The sequence below is a fragment of the Neophocaena asiaeorientalis genome, unplaced genomic scaffold (assembly GCF_003031525.2).
Source record: "Neophocaena asiaeorientalis asiaeorientalis breed wild unplaced genomic scaffold, Neophocaena_asiaeorientalis_V1.1 scaffold254, whole genome shotgun sequence".
Taxonomy (NCBI): domain Eukaryota; kingdom Metazoa; phylum Chordata; class Mammalia; order Artiodactyla; family Phocoenidae; genus Neophocaena; species Neophocaena asiaeorientalis.
The window spans coordinates 6517413-6537562 of record NW_020174705.1 but is presented as its reverse complement, the minus strand read 5'-3'; the positions used below and the strand labels follow the sequence as shown (position 1 = coordinate 6537562).

At 42.1% G+C, this 20150-nt stretch overlaps 1 protein-coding gene across 3 annotated transcripts in view; it reads right to left on the bottom strand.

Annotated features, from left to right (window-relative positions):
• LOC112409399 (RNA binding protein fox-1 homolog 1) overlaps positions 1-20150 on the bottom strand; it is a 1082427-nt gene that overhangs the window by 63587 nt on the left and 998690 nt on the right. For all 3 annotated transcript variants that reach the window (XM_024759497.1, XM_024759496.1, XM_024759498.1), the window contains one exon: positions 17099-17179. In XM_024759497.1, coding sequence (XP_024615265.1) covers positions 17099-17179 — 81 coding nt within the window. The remainder of the gene's footprint in view (positions 1-17098; positions 17180-20150) is intronic.

Here is a 20150-nt window from a genome sequence, read left to right as displayed (position 1 = left end):
GGTGCTTACCTTCGAAAATAAACACAAATGAGATCACCGGAAATCGCAAGAGAAGATACACAAAACCAGTGGAAAATACTTGAGGGTTATAAACTGCATATTAAAGTTTTAGAGCTCCGGGAGAGATGGAAGAGTAGCAGATGCAAACCCGACAGGGGGGCAGATTCTGCATCAAAGCCATAAAAATATACAACTGCTTTAACGGGCAATTATTCTTTGCATTTGTGCACGGGTTTGAATTTGCATGAGGTTGCCAGATGCCCTGAAAAGGTGTGCCGTTAGGATGGTAGGCGGGGGTGGGGGAGCTCTCTCTTTGTCTGCTCTTCCTCTCCTATTGCTTCATAAATGCCACCCTCCCCCGACCCTTGAAATGTTTTAAGACAGAGATGTTCGTACTCATTTGGGGTTGAATTGTTCCGTGGGTAATTTACAGTAGGAAATATTCACTTACACAATTCGGGGGGTGCAGACGCGGTTTCAACAGCAGGTTCAGGGTTCTGCAGGATTCCCCTTGAGGGAAGTCCCGTTCCATGAGCTGCACCATAAATTAGGACGTGGCATAATAGGTAACATACTGAGGTGAAATAAACAGCCAGCTATAGCTCCATTTCACAGGCACAGCACTCTATGATAAACCTCACAATGCACTGTCCAAAAAAGAAACCCCAAAACACCTGATGATTTTTTTCCAAATGGCAAAAATGTTTGCACATTTTTGCAAGACAAATCTCAAAGAAAGGTACATAAAATTGGTTTGTAGCACAGAATTTATACACAACTAGGTCACTGTCTTTAAATGGCATTAAATGGAAAATGTAATATGATGGACCATATTTATTTAGTTTTAGGTCAAACTCAAAATGGAAAGGCTTCCAATTTGGTTGAAATTTAGTCATTTAAAGGTTTGGGGGTAAAAAGGGAGTGTTCCATCCACGCAGTCATCTACAAAAAGACCAAAATGGCCAATTTGTTGGACTCTCTGGTTCTCATATGCACATGCATTTATCCCTGAAATGCACATTTGGGATCGGCTTTTGTTTCATTTTAAAATGCATGTTGATATTAAATACTGCTGTTTAGAAGTGAATAAATCTACATTTTGGACAAACAGTTCCTTATAGGACATCCTCATTTGAAATGCATTGAATAGGAAAACAAAAATTTCTAATTAATGTACAAGTCTAATCACCATTCTCCACATGGAAGAGTAATTTTTCACTGTTCATTTGCCCGGTTTAATCTCAAAACTGACATAACAGAAACGCAATGTCCTATAAATCTCCACTCATTTGTTTCTTTAATATTCATATTCCATTGAACTGCAGCTGCTTGTTGCTGCAGCCTATTACAACTTGCGAAAGTGTCGATAAAAACATTATGAAAGGCAAGATGTGTTTCTTCGTGGCTGCATGTGCCATTTATTTGGGGAAAGAGGATAAATGGCTCGTGGATTGTCTCCCCACCCCCCACCCTGCCTGCTGCTTGGTGGGTGATTAGTGATTAATTACCTGGCAGCAAATTGACATGGCAGGGGGAAATTGACACAGCCCTGATTAATTAACTTTTTATGGGAGGTAGTTACTCACAAAACATAGTGCACCATAATTGAATCTCTTTACATAACGTCATGGTACAAAAGTTTTAGTCAAATCCAAATTAGCCAGGAGTTTCTAGGCTGTTATAGGTCTGATGAGGACGCAGCCAAGGAATTGGCAAGAACTTGAACTTGGTGAGGCACATTTTTGAAAGGAAAAAAGATGGGGACATTGTGCTGGCTTGATTGCCCAAGATGAATTTATTGGCCTAACTCTTTACTGTATGAGGCTAAAAGGCCTCGTTTTCTTCTAGCCTCCTCTGACTGCTGCTTCTCAGTGATAAAGATTCTCGCCTTTGTCCAGTCTCTAAACATCGATTCTCTAATTCAATTCTTGGTTCCAGCATCACCTCTTCCTTCAAAGGCTTTTCCTCTCAGTTTTACCCCACACTTCCCAACACGGCCACTGTCACCATAATACCACTCCTTTTTTTCCCCTTCACTTACCATCTTATTTCTACCACCTCATCTGATCGCAACTTCGTTATCTATCTCTCTTTTGGGGTGTCCTGAGGACTTCATTTTGGTCCATACTGTGTCTCCAATACCCAGAGGATTACCTGGTCCCGGGTCACTGCTGAAATGTTTATTCATTATATCGTCAGATAAACTGAGGACGCCATATAGTAGGTCCGTTACAGAGGAAAGATGATTGACAGTTCTTGAACCTGTGAGAGTTGCTAAGGTGCTGCTTATAAAGGATGCCTATTTTAAGAGAAACTTTAATGAAGACGTTAGTGGTGAGTGACTCTGGACCTCACTTGTCTAAAAGTTCAGGCTGTGATAACTGAAATAATCCAAGCAAAGTCATGATTTCAGGTGGCGTAATTCCATCTTCTCGTACTCCATTATCAGATGGAGGAGATGCTACTGTACTGATGAAGCAGCTGCTAGTCACTAACCCACAGATTAACTCACAATCTCTTCACAAAACCACACGAATCAGTTCTTATTTTGATCTTCACTTTCCTGGTGGGGAAATGAAGATAGAGAGCAGCTCAGAAGCTCTCCAATGATCTGAACCCAGGCAGCCTGACACTAGACCTGTCATCTTATCTATTACACAAGACAGCTAGAACGAAAGCATACCATGTCATCTTTGAGCAAAATCTTTCTACTTCCACTCTCCTCACGCTGCTTAGAGGCTCTCAATTTGTACTTCCCTATTAGTGTCTGGACAAGCTGCTCCATCACCTCCCTCTATCCATATCACATCCAAGAGAACCAGCCCTGATTCATCATGGGCAGAGTTAATTTGCAGGGCAATCTGTTGACATGCCTCCCTGAGACCTTGTTGGGGGCCAAGGGGTAGCGGAGGGGAGCGGGTGCCGTTTCCTCCATTCTATATTTATGTTTTGAGATTTCAAGACACCTGGAAGGGCTTTGCTCCTTCTCTGCTAATTGGATACAAGCCATGGGGATCACTCCTGATTCATGTTCCTGATGAGAGTCCAAGGCAAGCTGTTTTCCTTCTCCACTGGGGTTGATCTCCACATCTGGATGTGAGCTGGCATCAGGGGGGTTGTATACAATCCCCTAATGTGGGGGAAGATGGACTCTCCCAGCGGTGGGGATCTGGGTTATAATAGTATGGTGTTATATACACAAACCGAATTACCGTCAAAATAATGAGCCCCTTATGACTAAACTCAACTAGAAATTTTCTCCAAGATTTGGCAGATGCGAATAGAAACTTTCAGGATATTTGGGAATGTTGCACTTTCTTCTGTATACAATCTATTGGTTAATACCGTTATCAAATATCACTTGACTCACAACTTGGTTGGAAATAGACTCTTCCTTGGAAAGAAATGAGTCATCTAGGTAAAAAAAAATTAAAAATGCAATGCAGGCACAGGGATGTACCCTGAGCAGTGAGATTGGTTTTCCCAAAGCAGACATGTTTCTGAACTTAACAAATTCAAAAAGCCACAACAAACCCCCCACACAATGCTCACACACATGACTATTCTTTGATCGCTTAAGTCTTTGGGATTTTGAATGAGGACAGCGGCCTCGGTTTTTATCTGATTGCCACATGATTCCTGCTTAGCTCCTGAACTTAGCGGTTGTCTCTTTTCTCCCAGGTTACAAATGGTCCATTTAATCCAACAGACATGTGGGAAGTGCCAGGGCTGCTGAAATGCGCAGTGATAGGCTTTTTCTGTGCAAAAGGCCTATTTGTGATCCGTCTACTCACAGGTATTGACATTACCCCTGCGGGCAGGATCTTTGTAACAGTTCATTCAGCAAAAGGAGAATGAATCTCCATCTCAGAGTGTTTAACTCAGCAGGACCTCAGAGGGCATTTGCAAAAGTGCTTTCTGTCCTTTGAAGGAACATAGGAGACAAACAAAGCTGTGAGATGCTGAGATCTGTTGTAATTTGGACAAAGCAATTTACCATCATCTATTCGTTTGACAAAAACCTGTACCGGTGTCAATGTAGCTTTTTTCGGGCAGCCTTGGAGAAAAAAAAAAAGGCTAATAATTTATATAAATAATTACTTTATCGAGTGCATACACACAGTAAAGTTTCAAATGTTAAATGATTCACAATCTATCTAACAGCTGGCTGAAACAGCAAGCTCCGTGAATTGCCTCTCCAGGTAGGAAGGAGGGCAAGTGAGATAAATGAGCTTCCCTATGCTGGGCTGGATTTCCCATGGTTCTCTAGGGCTGCTGGGGCTCCAGGAACATGAGACCCCCCGGAGGGGGTTGGCCGTGGCTCATGGGATAGGGATGCAATGCAAAAGCATCGTTCATTTCACTTCCAGGCATTATTGTGGGTAGAGCCGGTCGGTTTGTGTTGAGGCCCATCTGATCTTGAGAGCCAGCTTCCAGAGTTGAAAACAGTCCTGATCTTTTGAGCAACACCCCGAGCAAACCTGGAGGACAGGTGCTATCTGGACCCTGGGATCACCTCCCTGATATCCCAGCTGGAGCCCTCCCCAAACACCCACATAGAACAGACTGAAGGAAGACCATTCAGAAGTGGTCCAGTTGTCCAGGCACTAGACTAACATAAACCTTCCAAACCAGCTTTTTTGGTGAACTTTCAAAAGTGCCTGGAGAAGATGGCTCCTAAGAAAGAAAAGGAAAGAAGAGCCATTTGTTTGAGGAGCTGCAATGCCTCAAGCAGCCTGAAAGTCTTTTCACACAAGGATTTCATTTAATGCTCACAGGTAAGCAGGTATTCATGAAGACGTTCATGGCAAAAAGACTTGGCCAATGTCACACTGCTAGTGTACCATGACGATCAGGACCCAGCTCTGCCTGAATCCAGCTCTTCTCCTACAAATTTTTTATTGCTTCAGGACAATTTTGCAAAACTAATACTGAGGACTAAGATTTGCTGACAAAAAAAAGATCTTTGGGAAATGTTTCTTAGATCCCTATAGCAATGACCAAGGGTGGGGATGATATATATCCTTGGGCAGGTGTGCCCACAGAGGGGGCTCTTGTATGTTTGTTTGTTACACAGAAGGCAATCAGGTGTCAAGAGCCTACAGGGCATGCAAACCAAACCCAAGGAGATGGATCTAAAATTAGGTGGTGTGTTATTTAGTCCTGAAAATGGCCTTCTGTTAACACTCCCCCCACCACCGAGTTCCCCAGTAGCAATAAAATAGCTCTTGGAATGTCAGTACTTTCACGTGAATGAACACATGATTTAAGACAGTGGTGTTTTTGGAGTTCTTAGTGAAGTTAAGTGTTTAAATGATTGTGTTTACATGAACTATACCAGGCTCCTTCCCCTCCGGTGGGAGGTAAGCTCAGCCTCCTTTCATGCATCTTTGCACTGCACGGGGAGATTTGCTTTTGAAGAGAAATAAGGCAAGGGAAGGAGGGGCCACCTCTGTGGTTGGACACGTTTCTATGCAAGAAACACCAAGCGTCCCCGCTCCAGGGCTTGAATTATATGAGTGTCATTGGTGGTTCTTACTTCCCTGCTAAGCCAGTGGTCCCCAGCCTTTTTGGCACAAGGGACCAGTTTGGTGGAAGACAATTGTTCCACGGATCAGTGGCGGGGGCAGGGGTGGAGATGGTTCGGGGGGGTAGCACAAGCGATGGGGAACGGCAGATGAAGCTTCGCTTGCTTGCTGCCTACCGTCTGCTGTGTGGCCCAGTTTCCTAGCAGGCCGAGGACCGGTACTGATCCGCGGCCCAGGGGTTGAGGACCCCTGTACTAAGCTGCTCAATCCCAGCTGTGCAGACTTTGACAGGGCTTGGCTCCATTTACAAAGCCAGGTTCCCTAAACACATACACCTGCACCCCCTTATCTTCCAGGAATCAAACAGGATCTTATCTTTGGCCCCTGCAAATTTCATGTTCAGAGCTCTGAACTCAGAAGAGGATTTTTTTTTTTCCATTTTAAATCCACATTAGAGAAAGACAAATATCATATGATATCACTTCTATGGGGAATCTAAAAAAATGATGCAAATGAACTTATTTACAAAGCAGAAACAGACTCACAGACATAGAAAACAAACCTATGGTTACCAAAGGGGAAAGGGGGTAGGGGAGGGATAAATTAGGAGCTTGAGAGTAACAGATACACAGTACTACGTATAAAACAGATAACCAACAAGGACCGACTGCACAGCACAGGGAACTATAGTCAATATCCTGTAATAACCTGTAAGGGAAAAGAATCTGGAAAGGGATATATATATATATTATATATATAACTGAATCTGAAAAATAATACATATTTTATATATATTATATATAATATATAAGTGAATCTGAAAAGAATACATATATTCTATATATTCTATATATAACTGAATCTTAAAAAGAATATATACATAATTATATGTTTATATGTATATAACTAAGTCACTTTGCTGTACACCTAAAATATTGTAAATCAACTATACTTTAATAAAAAAATAAAAGTTTTTAAAAAAGAGTGAAAAACAAATAGTAAAAACCAAACAAAAGCCACATTAGTTTGAGAAAGCAAATACACTGCAGATGAGTGCTTCAACAAGAAATTCTTCAGATGAGCTTTCCACCCACTGAAGAATTTCCCTCTGGCCTCTGCCGAGGGCTGGGGGAAGGTAAGCGTGTCATGGTCGAGGAGTTGAACGTGGGCGCTGCACCAGGCCTTGTGTGGATCCTCTTAAGAAAAAGTACTTTCTGTCAATGCTGTCACAGGACTTGGGGTTTCCAGGGAATTCCCCCAGAACAACTGCCTCACTGCCTTTCAAAAACATCTCATCTCGGCCTCGTTCTCTGGCTGTGCATGCGCCAGGATCCCAGGGCAACGTAGTTTATTGTTTTAATATCTGTTTGACACAAAGCACACCATTCTCCAGTGACTCCTTATCTGTCACATGTATTTCTGTGCAAGAAATATCAAGACGAATAAGATGTTTGGGGGCACACCACGGGATGGTAGTTTTTGCAATTGGCAGCCTTTTGCAGCCGCAAGACCCCCATCTGAAAAAGACAAAAGTCCCCCTTCTGCATGGAGATTATTAATAACCAAAGTGCTGGGAGAGCAGCTGCCTGAATTGTGGCTTCTTCTCTGCGGAGTCTTCCCTGTGAACAACTGAGGGTGTTCAATTACTGCTTTTTAAGAATTTTCCTGAAGTTGGTAGAAAGAAAGAGAAAGAAAGATAGGAAGGAAGGAAGCAAGCAAGCAGGGAGGGAGGGAGGGAGGGAGGAAGGAAGGAGGGAAGGAAGAACACAACAGTAAACGAAGGGGCCTGTGACTGTGAGTCAGGCAGAGTAACCACAGATGTTGGTAAAGGAGCTAATCAGCTTGGGGGTGGGTGGGGGAGGTAGAGGCAAGGACTGAAAATACAACTGAACCTGTTCTGAAAACTGGTGTCCATATGGAATAACTAAGTTAACATAAGAGCTAGTAAAAAAAACTCTTAAAACCACCTGTTAATAAGTCAGAGATGTGCTGGGCCATCAGAAAACAGGGCAGAGGAAGCAAAGCAAAGAGATGGTGCTTCAGGACTGCAGAAAGAATGGTTCCTGGAGTCCATCCATCAGTAGGGGTAGCTCGACGGCTGTGTCCAACTGTGGACAATCACTGATCGTTAAGCCAGGCATGTGCTAGGATCGAGGCAACAGGCAGAGCCTGGCACACAGTAGGTGCCTCACAATCTCTCCATCCGTGGGCTCAATGAGGGAAATAGGATTTCAGTAGCCAAGTGTGTTTCTACAGCCAAATGGTGGTGAAAGCAGTGATATTTAGTTCACCTTCCAAGAGGTATTCAGAAGGCAGTGTTGACAGTGGGTAAGTCTCCTGTTGGGTGCAGCCTCCCAACTACCCCTGAGTACTGTGTTTGCAGTTCTGAAGTCTCAGCGTTATGTATCTGTCTATTTCTGTCTTGCCCACAAGAATGTGGGTGCTGCAGATGCTGACTTGTGGATGTGTGGTTCACGGGGTATTGCAGTGTGTAGAATGGTGCCTGGCACAGAAAGAACTTGACAAAGATTGGTTGAATGAAGTCATACATTTTCACCCCCCTCCCCCCATCAAAGGACTGACAGAATGACTAAAGGCTGGAAGGAATTATTTCAGAGATGATGATAAGGGGACTTAGGTATGTTGACACCATAATGCTGAGCCACAGACGTGGGAAAAGCCGGCCACTGATTTCTGATTAGAAGGATGCACTCCGGAGGACCGCTCGGACCAGCCTTGTTGGAAGTGTGTGGGAGGAAACAGTAGGAGCCCGGGCAGAAGTGGAGGGATCCTGGGTACCTGGACAGAGTTGCACCATTCATCCCAGGGAAACTAGGGCAGGTCATAGAGAAGTCCAGCAGCTCCAAAATCATGGCTCCAAATCCAGCTGTGTTTCTTTGTTGTTTATTTTGAGAGCAAAGCTGTCAATCCACTGTATCTAGACTGAATTTATGCACGTATCTTACTCTACTATGGACCAGGAAAAGGGTATCCTCTTTATGTGCCCTACCTGACATTATTTGTTTTAAAATATGATAAAATGGCACAAAATGCAAAAGGTACACCACACAGCACATAAAAAGAAGTCTCCTTTTACCTCCAACCCCAGGTAGCCAGCTGACCTGTGTCTTGCCCTTTAAAGGAGAATAATGGCCTGACAAAGGGGTTGGTAAACAAATCTGGCACAAAGACTGTATGTGTAAATAAACTGTTAGGGGAAGTCCAGCCACACCTATTCATTTATGTATTGTCTGTGGCTACTTTCAAGCTATAAGGACAAAGTTGAGTAGTTGCAGTGGAGACCAGGTGGGACATAGGACTGGAAATATTGACTATCTGGCTTTTCAAAGAACAGCTGTGCCAACCCCCTGGCCAGACAGATCAGACAGGGGGAAAAAGGACTCTCCAGAGATCCTGGGATGGAAAGGAGTGAGCACAACGTTGGGACTTGAATGCAGAGACTGGACAGCTGCCTAGAGGTTCCACCTGACCTCTCTCTGCTCAGACTTTTCCAGGAGCAGAGCAAGGAGCTTCTGGTGTGTACGTTTAGAGACTAGTAAAGATGGAAGGCTCGGGATTCAGTTAGGCTGGTTCAAAGTTGATCCATCGGAGTGACCGTGGCCAGTTCTTCAGTCCCTTGAAGACTCAATTTCCTCATGTGAAAAGGGGGCATGATAATAATAATGCCTATTTCATAGTTTTCTTGTGAGGATTAAGTGAGAACATTCATGTGAAGGGCTTAGCAGAATGCTTAACGTAGAGTTTAAATGCTCAACAACCATTGCTTATTGTTATCATTATGATTAATTTTTTTATTATTTCAGGGCTGGAACTAGGCCTCACCTTGGGCATAAAATGTAAGGGGAAGAGGGCACCAAAACCCCCAGGATTAGGATAAATCATATTTTAATGCAATTTTTTTTTAAGTTAAAATGATTATTAAAAAATCCATGATGAACAGACTCTCAAAATTTAAATAAAGAAGTGCTGGGCTGAGCCATATTGGATCCTACAGCAAAAGAAAAATGAATAATATTCATCTTGATGGAAAATTTTGATATTTTGTTAATCATGGATCTTTTTCCATTCATTTCCATTTTAAAAAAAATACAGTAAGTCCCCTACATACAAATGGGTTCTGTTCTGAGGGCGAGTTGGTGAGTCCAATTTGTTCATAAGTCCAACAAAATTAACCTAGATACCCACTCACACAATTGGCTATATACCACTGCTTTTACTCTTGCTTCCAGACATCCTGGGCTTGAAATAAAGATACTGTACTACTGTACACTACACAGTACTGTAAAGTACACAAAAGCACAACCACTTGTAGAGGATGCATGCACGTGACAATGTACGCCAGACACATGAACTAAGTTACGTAATTGGACACGCGAACGCACGTTTGCATCTTTGAAAGTTCGAAACTTGAAGGTTCGTGTGTAGGGGAATTACTGTATTGCGTCAAAATGTTATTTATCTTGATGACTGAATTTGTTGGTGCCTCTTTAAATTTTGTCTGAAGTGAGCGCCTCACTTGAATTGCCCCAGCACTGATTATTATTCTTTTAAGCGATTCCTCCAGAAAATATTAGAAAAAGCCTCTTGGAGGCCACCATGAAGTTTGAGTTACCAGAAGAAAGACAAAAAAGGGCACAGTTGTTTAAATCAATGTATCAGTAACACAATGACCTCTTCGTGCACCTTCTATTAACTGAACTCTACCTACTGACATTTTCTGTGTTGGGCAGAAGAAAGAGGAAGCCATCAATTAATTTAGGCTGTTACTTTAATTACAGAAAGCAATGGAAATTCTATCAATTACCTAAAAGTAGAACAGGGCAGGCCTGATTTATGTATGTTTCTGCCACTTAAATCATTGTTTTATGAATTCCACACAATTACTTCCATAAAATCTGCAATCAATACATCAATTAAAACTTTGCCACTACACTTACCCTTGAGTTTCATAAAAGTTAATCAAGGAGAAGATGCTTTTGCATTTTGATAACATTTAGGTTCTTGAGCATTTGCCTGGGATATCAGATTTTTTTTTTTTTTTTCCTGTAGTCAGGGGTGAAAATATCCAGGGGGAATTAACAGTCATCTTCCTTTTAATTTACGATTTGTCCTTACACGGATCTAAAAATTCAGCCATGGCTTCCGTGGAAGTGTGTGAAAATACACCTGTTTGCATGGATAAGCATATGGGACTATATAGAAATTTCTGTTGGAAAATGTTTTTCTGGCCCTTGACAAATAAAAGTGGCACCTGTGTGTCAAGGGACTTGCTATGGACTGGATTGTGTCTCCCCCAAATTCACAAGATGATGCCCTAACTCTCACTGTGATGGTATTTGAAGATGGGGGCCTTTGGGAAGTGATTAAGTTTAGATGAGGTCTTGAGGATGGGGCCCTCATGAAGGGATTAGTGTTCTTATAAGAAGAGATACCTGAAAGCTTGCTGTCTCTGCCATGTGAGGCAACCATCTATGAGCCAGGAAGAAAGTTCTCATCAGAACTGACCATGCTGGCACGCTGATCTCAGACTTCCAGTCTCCAGAACCACGAGAAATAAATTTCTGTTGTTTCAGCTGCCCAACCTATGGTATTTTGTTACGGCGGCCGAGAAAACTATACGGTGCTAAATAAAACTTCTCCTGGCAGGGATTCTGTCATTTAAAATTATGTCTAAAGCTGGTAACAAAAGGAAGGACAGATACATTTACCTATACTATTAAAAATGTAGAGTGGAATGGAAGCAGAATTAAATGGCCAACACAGGAATTATGTTTGTAACATCTATGGTATTCATAGATAATGTCCCTCATGAATAATTTCCTCTCGATGTGAATTAAAAAATAAAATGAGAAAAATTTGGAAGAGAAACAGGCAGATGTGTATTGGAAATCCACAAGAGGTAACGTCCAAGTGACAATTAACTATGTGAAAGATGATATTCCTCATTAAATGAAAGGCAAACGCAACTAGAGATGCTATTTTTCACCCACCTGGTTTGCAAAATTAAAAAAGAGCAAACTATGCAGGTGCTGGCAGGAATGTGGGAGGGGCTGACAATCCTGTGTTTGGGAACCTCGATGTGGCATTTGGAACACGGGTATGTCAAAGTGTATGTAATGATGTTTGTTGCAGCCTTTAGGGAGAGGCTGAAAAAGGAGGAGTTTGAATGTCTGTGGACAGAGATGGTTGCATGAACTCTGGACCATCCACACCATGGAAGAGCATGAAATTATCAAAAAGGCTTAATAGGAGATAGTGAAAATGTGTTATTAAGTGAAACAAAATGTGATCAACATGTGTAATGTGCATATAATATGGAAGCTACTGCTCCCCTCTGTATAAAAACAAACTGCTCACACCCCGCATTTCATGTGTGCATGTCCTTCCCTGCATTGTTATGGACAAAATGTGAAAAGATACTTACCAGGGAGTCAATATGGATTACTTGAAAGGCGTGTGTCTGCGGATGAGTTGGGGGATATTACTACATTATTCCATACAGATGTGTGTGTGTGTATGTGTGTGTATTTGTCTGCTTCCCTCATTACAGTGAGTACGTGCTATTTTTGTAATTTAAAAATCTATTCATTAAACTGTAAAGACAACAAAATAAAGCTGGTAGCATTTACCTATTTCTGGACACTACTCCATGTGGAAATAAGTATCGGTGAGAGCTGGCTTTGCTAATCCAAATTGGAAGTGGGTGTTCCCATTCATGGAACCAATGATTTACCTCTTGATATTTTAACTAAGTAAAATGGAGGTAATCTCTTAATTTGGAAGAAAGGTGAAGAAAGGTGATATGCTCTTTACCTTCCTATTTCTGCCTTAAGCTGTTTTTTTTTTTTTAAGGTCAGGTTTAAGGATGCCTGAAGATGCACTAAACCAAAAGAAAATAAATTTAAGAGCTCCCAAGATCTATCGAATAATAACCTGAGGAACTTTAGAAGAGGGAGGAATTCACTACTCACAAATGTTAGTGCTTGATTTGCAGGGAGGGTTTTCAATTAGTTGAACACTACCATGATTTCAGATTCAGGCATTTTCTTGGATCAGATTTGTTATATATGAACTATCTCAGATTTTTCTCAAGTGTATAATTGTTTAACAGAGAAATAATTTGCTGTCAGTATATTTGATTTTGTTAATATTTAATACATCTACTCAAATTTACATTTATCTAAATTTGCCATTGCTTTGGATTATCTGGAAAAGACTAATGAACTCTCAGCCTGAAGCCTTTTTGATATAAGCAACCACTTGATATATGCAAACAGTGCAGACAATAATATAGCTGGTGCCCTTGCCCTGACAGAAGGAGCCTCCAGACCCCTGGCCCTAGGAAGGAGTGGGCACTGAGCAGGTCTCCAGCCCTGACCCCACTTTCACCAAACATCTCTGTTGAGGGGCTACATTGTTTGCTACTCAAAGCAAAGCACAATGTTAATTAATTAATTAGTTATTTGAAAATTGATAAAATAATTTAATTAGTTTAACTTAGTTGATTAAAGGTTAATATTTTTTAGACAAAATGTTAATATTAAATTTTTTGGTCCAAGGTGATCTTGCCTAATTCTTCAGAGTTTTGATCAGACTTCATTTAAATCTGATACACTATGGATGGAAGTGGTTTATTAGGACACGTAAGAGGATATTCTGGGATACAACTTGAACTGGGGTTTCACATGAGGGTAAAGTTTGGGGAAAAGGAGGAAATACTGGACTCAGTGGGAATGTGATGGGAAAAATCTATGGGATTCGGTTGTATTGCTATTGAGCTCTGAGTGAAAATCTTTCTCTTAATACTTTCATGTTCTGGATCATGTTATGAGGATGATTCACTTAAAGGGGGAAAAACCCATTATGCAAAAATGCATCTTAAAAAACAGTTAACTTCAGTAGGAATTATTTTCATTACAGACTAATTCAGCAGGGTTCCTTTAAAAACCGTCTCTCCTACTGCACTTAAGGGTGTTATTTACAGATGATTAGCTATTCTGCTGGGCAGAGGGGCAATTTAAGTCAAAAACATCCAAGGCCAGTTAAAGATCCATGGAAAAAAGCACAAACTCAGGATTAATCCTGAAAGTCCCTAAACACATAGGATCCCATTGACAAATGTGTAATTTACACACACCTGGCTTCTGGAGCGCGACTGTTAGATAAAAATGAGAAACACATGCGTTTTCAAGCTGAAACACTGGGGTAGCCTTAAAAAATTGCTGAGACGTAAGGGAGCCTCAGCTTTGGGGAAGAAGGCTGGATTCTTAGAGAAAAAGAGGCCATGCCATTCAGACTTCCAAAACAAGGCACGTGGCTCTCAGCCCTGTGTATATCAGACCTGGAGAAAGGAAGAGAATCTTAGGTGACCGTATGTTGGTCCCCAGATTGTGTGTGTGTGTGTGTGCGTGCGTGTAAAAGTGAACCTTTACTTTCTGGCTGAATTATTTATAGACAATACGGTGTGACTTTGTACTAAGATATACACCTTAATCTGGAAGAGAAAATATGAGTGTTCCAAAGAAGCCAGCTAACTGCAGACAGGTCTAGTTCCAAAAGGCATTGCTGACCCTGAGAACTAGAGCAGAAAGGAAACCTTAGCGATGTGTCTTAGGTAGGGATGGATCATCTTTACACTCAGCACCATTGCCTCAAGATGGAACCGAACTCACACCCCTGGGAACCCAAGTGGAGCCGGAGGGGTCTCAGGGTCAGCCGTCCTTACAAAATACCAATTGAGCTTGTCAATCTGAATACTGTTGCTTAAGGAATTGACAAGCGAAGATCCTTATTGCAAGAAACTAGCTTTTGTTTTGCTTTGTTATGGGGTAGTACGATTAGCTATTTATTCGTTTTCCTTAAAACTATTATATACAAAGTGTATACAAGGACATTTATTTTCCTGAATATTTTTGAAAAATTGCTATCAACCTAAGTACCCAACAACGCAGTGGGTGGATAGATTAAAATATAATATCATTAAACAATAGGTTATTATGAGGCCATTAACATATTTTCATAAAGTACATATGACATGATAATAAGTGAAAATAATAGGATGAAAACTGTATAGGTAATATGATGGATTGTGCAATTTTAAAATGAAGGGTGTTGGACACACGACACAGTTCCTATAATTATTATAAATTTTAGCTTTGCAACTCAAGAAGAGAAGTCTAATTATAAAGAGTGATATGACATTGCCCTTTTGGGTTTGTAATAATAAAATGGACCTTTTAAATCAGAGATCAGCACACTTTTTCTGTAAAGAGCCAGAATGTCAGTATTTTAGGCTCTTGTGGGCCACCTACGTCTGTCACATATTATTTTTTGTCTTTGTTTGGTTTTTTAATCCTTTGAAAAATCTAAGAAGCCATTCTTAGCTCACCAGTGTTACAAAAACAGGCTGGGGGCTGGATTTGGCCTTTGGGCTGTGGTTTGCTGATCCCTGCTTTAGGTGATTTTATTTTCTCTGGATGCTCTACCTATTTTAACTTGGAGAATTTGTGACATATTTCCATGCTTGACATTTATGACACATTTTCCCCAAGTCACTTTAGAATAGCTATACCAATCCAAACTAGCCCTTTTTTGGAGTTAATTTGTTTTGTTCACTTCTATAAAGAAAAGTGAAATATACATACAGCATATAATCGTAGAGAGCCACGCTGTCCAAGATGGTAGCCATCAGCCCCAGGTGGCTAATTAGAGTAACATTAAGTAAAATTACATGAAATTAAAAATTCTGTGCCTCGGTCCCACGAGCATGTGTACTGAACTGTGCAGACATAAAACACTTCATTCTATACAGTTCTGTAGGACAACAATGTCAGAGAAAACCCCAAATAATACTCTGGGACTATGGTGAGTTTGGGTCACCCTCTCTCCTACGGAAAATAACATTTATGGAGAAGGAGGGACAGGTATTTACAATGGAAAGATGATGAGATTTAGAGTCAAATAGAGCCAGAAAAGCAGACAAAAGTTGATTAATCTCACCAAGTTCAAAAAACAAATCTACCATATCCTGGCTGTGTGATCCTGGGTGAATCATTCCATTTCCTCAGCTGTAAAGCAAACATTATAATACCTACCTGGTGCAGATTTTGAGGATTGAACAAGGTTAAGCCTGTGAAAATGTGCGGTAGCTTTCTAGTTCTAGGAGACACATGCAGATAATTTACACTGGCCCAAATGGGACAACATTCATAAATTCAGAAAGAACCATTTCTCGCCAGTATGGTTAGATTTTGGCGTCTTGGGGACACGGAAAAATACCTTGCATTTAAGGAATGTCAAAGCTTCTGCTGAAGATTATACTTTCCTTGGGAGAAACAACTGGCTATGCCCATGACCCGATGACTTCAGAGACCCTCGGGTTTCTCATAACCATGATGTTTTTGGCTTCCCTGTGACTGCTTCTAACTTTTGCCCCCGCAGCGAAGAGTTTGATTTGTCTCAGTCTTTGGGAATTGAGATGCTAGATCTTGGTACATGGTGAAGAGTCCCCTCTAGTCTCTCATCCTCTTAATTGCCCTGAGGCTGTTGCCTCTGCTCTCCACCTGCCCCTTCCTCTAGCTGATCTCAGAAGCAGCCCACCTTCCCTCTGGCCCCCGGGCTCACTTTTGATCACCAACCCCAATGAGGACCCATTTGGCAGTTATGGGGATTCTCCAGGGTGCAGGCGCACTGAGTGAAATAGAGGGTAAAGTCTCGGCTGTGCCAGGGGACTTCGAGGCGGGGCAAACCAGCTGGAGAACCACGGCGGACTCAGCTAGAACTTGTAATTCTGCAACCTGCTCTGGAAATTGGGGTGTGGGTGGGGCATTCTCCACTCCAGAGGATCCATCCCAGGCAGAGAAATCCTTGATTTTTTTCCGTGCCAACACTGTGATCTCTGTTCCATATTTACTTTTGGTCTCCTCCCCCTAGCAATTCATGGCTATATCTATTAAAGTGCTTTTTTAAATATTATTCCCCCCCCCAGTTAAATGGGGGAGAACCACATTTTTCTTTTATTTCTTCCTCCTTCGATGAATCACAAAGGATAATACAGCCTTGCAAACAAGTCACTGGCCACGGGCTAGTAATATTTCCCACAATGAGAAAACTGTGCCCAAGATCACCAACCAAGCACCTTTTGCTAGGGTAGGGTGTCACTTGGATGGCCTGCATATTTTATTTCAATTATTTTCGTATTGATTTGCAAAGCTGTGATAGAAGGAAGGCAATGAACTATATCCCTCCCCTCCCATCCCCCTGCCCCCAACCCAAAGCCCCATGTCCCATCCTTTGGCCCCAATCCTGACAAAGATCTAACGACGAATGGCTGGGACAGCTGGGAAGTGAGGATTCAGACATGAGCAGAGGGGTTAAATGCTAAGGCAACAGGGAAAACCAGAGACATGCTTATGAGAGTCAGCTTCACCTCACAGAGAGCAACAAGGGAGGGTGGTGCAGAGGGAATGGGAGAGAACTTACATGGCAGGGAAGGTGATTGGACTCAGACTTATGTCACAAAACAAAAAGAGCCACGAGAGCGGGCTTACTTGCGGAGGTATATACAAGTGAACTGGGGGCACTGTACATGGAAGATCCCTCCTGGTTTGCCTGGCACAACAGCACGGTGCCTACGGAAGAGAGAGAGAGAGATGGTATCTGGTTGGGGGACAGGCACACTACACCTGGGAGATCATATGGCAATGCAAACGAGAAAGGCAGAGAAATGAAAACACAGCCACACGCCCGAGCGCAGGATGGGGACACCCGGGGAGGCCCCCTGCCTTGGCCAAAGGGGATTGGTAGGAGCCCACCCGCCCAGCCCACCACGCACATGTCATTCTTTTTCACATGGGGTTTGGGTGGTGGGGTCTGATTTCAGATCAGGAATGCAGGCAGCATGGCATAATCAAAAGGGAGCTTTAGAAATATCACAGAGAACTGGACAACAAGCTTGACTCAGATATTACTTAGCTGTGTGATCTTGATAAGTCACTGAACCTCTCTGTGCCTCGGGATTCCCATCTGGAAAATGGGGGTGAATACACCTATCACCAGGAAGGGTTATGAATCGTATTACTGGAGAGGTGCCCAACACAGGGGCTGGCATGTAATAATCACTGAATAAATGGTAAGCGCATGCATCGATATGTTTAAAGAAAACTTTTCCTCTCCCCCATTTTAGTTTTCCTGAATCAGTTCTTCAGAGGAAGAACAGAAGTAAGGCAGGGAAAAAATAAAAGCAACTTAGCCATCCCTGGGACCCACCCTGGACCCATACTGGACTCGGGTGAGACCACTTTTGGCTTCTGCGTTTCCAGTTTCTTCCCTAAAGCTCTCTGCCTTCCAGCAGGAGAGGCTACTTCCTAAGCCTGCGGACCACGGCTGCACTGTAGTGATGACACTCCTCTCCCTGATTTAAAGCAAAGGGTCTCGGGCTTATCCTTGCAAAACGGAGTTTCATAGCAGGGAAGAGTGGTGGAATCCTGAGATAGCTCCTCAGTCTATGACATCTTGTGAACAATACCCACCCCAAAGATGACCAGGTTAGGGAATCTTCAGGGTATCAGCTCTGTTCTCTTGCTGCCGCGAAGCTCAAACTCAAAGAGTTTGAGAAGAATGAGAGAGACCTTTGAGGACTTGTAAGTGTGTTACTGATGATGGAAATGGGCTCCTGTGGTTTCTGTTCCCTTCCCTGGCTGGGCAAGGTCAGCCACCTCCATTTGTTTCTGCTTTCTCCTGTCATCACAGCCGCTGTGAAGCAATCTCCTGGGAGAAATAGCCCTGAGTTCCAGTCAACTCACCTATATCCTTGGAGACTTGCCCTTGGGAGGGGTTCTGCAATCCTTTGGTATCTTTCCCAATGTCAACAAAAGGGAGTTAGAACCTCTAGAGTGAGAGGGAGGTTTGCCAAATAGAGAGGGGCTGCCATACAACAGCATTAAGAGACAGGAATCTTTTCTGAACTTCAAAACCAGATGCAGTTCCAAAGGGGGTCTCCAGGACCATCATCCTTCAGGTATTGAGCCAAAATAGAGGAGTCACATGAGGAGGACTAAAAAAGGTCTCCTCAGATTCCACCCTGTGTTCCCTGTATTTCTCTAGATTCTGTACATTACGTCCAGGCAAAACAAAGACTGTTAAAATCCCTAAGGCACCTCACCCTTCCCACAACACGAGGTCGGCCAATTCCATCCCATCTTTGACAAGGAGAAGTAGCCCATGGACTGAAGTTCTATCTGAAGGGATCCCCCCTAATCGTTCTCACATTTAACCTGCTATGCCATGCTTATAGCTGGAGAAGAGCCCCCCTCTTTCTCCTCCTCCCACAAAAGCCTGGATAGAAGAGTGAAATTAACTAACCCTCTCTGATAGTCAATATATTGAGAGTCTGGATGGGCTTGAGTCACGATCAACCTTTGCTAAACCGATAGCTCTTTCTTCTTTCTACTTGATTTAAATATAATTTATTGCAACATGTAAGATGAGACTTCACATGTTCTAATTTCTATTCAGTAGGTTTTTCCAGTTCTGGCAGGAAACTGGCATAGTATAGGGATTAAGAACAAACTAAACACACCCAGATCATGGGGCACAGGGTCCAAAATCAACCCACAGGAGGCAGGATACCTCCGAGAAAAGACTTGTCCTAGCCTCTATTCTGCTTTATCAGGGAAGCTCCTGATTTTGCAGGGGCTGCCTGTAAGCTTGTGCTCAGTGCTAGAAATCTTAGAAGAAACTAATATTTCTATAGGATATACAGAAAGCTACCAAATCAGAATCTTCTGGGGAGAAGGGGACCCAGGCAGGCGGATCGTGAGAAAGCTCCCTGGTTAAAAACCACTTTAAAAACGAGATCTGAAGTTTCTTGGGGCGCCTAGGTTTCTAAAGAAAAATATAATTGTAGCAAAAACATATCCAGAAAGGCATTTCAGTATTGTGCAGTTAAAAACCTTAGGGTCAATGTTCAATACTATGCCCTGTAATTTAGTGAATCCCACTGGGACACAACACAGATTCTCTCTAGAAAACTAAATCCTGGAAGTGCATAATGATGCTTTCCTAATTTTCTTATGCTGTGGATTCTGAGAAAATAGACTGAAATAACTTTGGATGTCCTCTTTGTAGCAAAAAAAAAAAGTCTTTATGCAATGATTTTGACCTTTGTAAAATAAAATCCATACTGTCACAGGACTTGGTTTTTATTTTACCTGAAAACATCCTTCAATTTAATTTGCAAAGTACTTATTGTATGTTCTGTTAGTACTTTGTGACCTTTTCTTACAAGAAAGCTTTGAATTAAACAAAACCAAAGCGGCAGAGAACACTGCAACCTCCCTGTGTTTTTTGGGTGGGGGTCAGTAATGTGTGTTTGTTTAAAAAAGTCAGTCAATTAGATAATAGGGTACAAGCAGCAGTATGAGGAGTGCTTACAAGGTCATTCAAGGCACTTTGTGATAACCTATATGGGAAAAGAATCTAAAAAAGAGTGGATATATGTGTATGTACAACTGAATCACTTTGCTATACAGCAGAAAGTAATACAACATTGTAAATCAACTATACTCCAATATATTTTTTTAAAGAGGTACTTTGTGATAC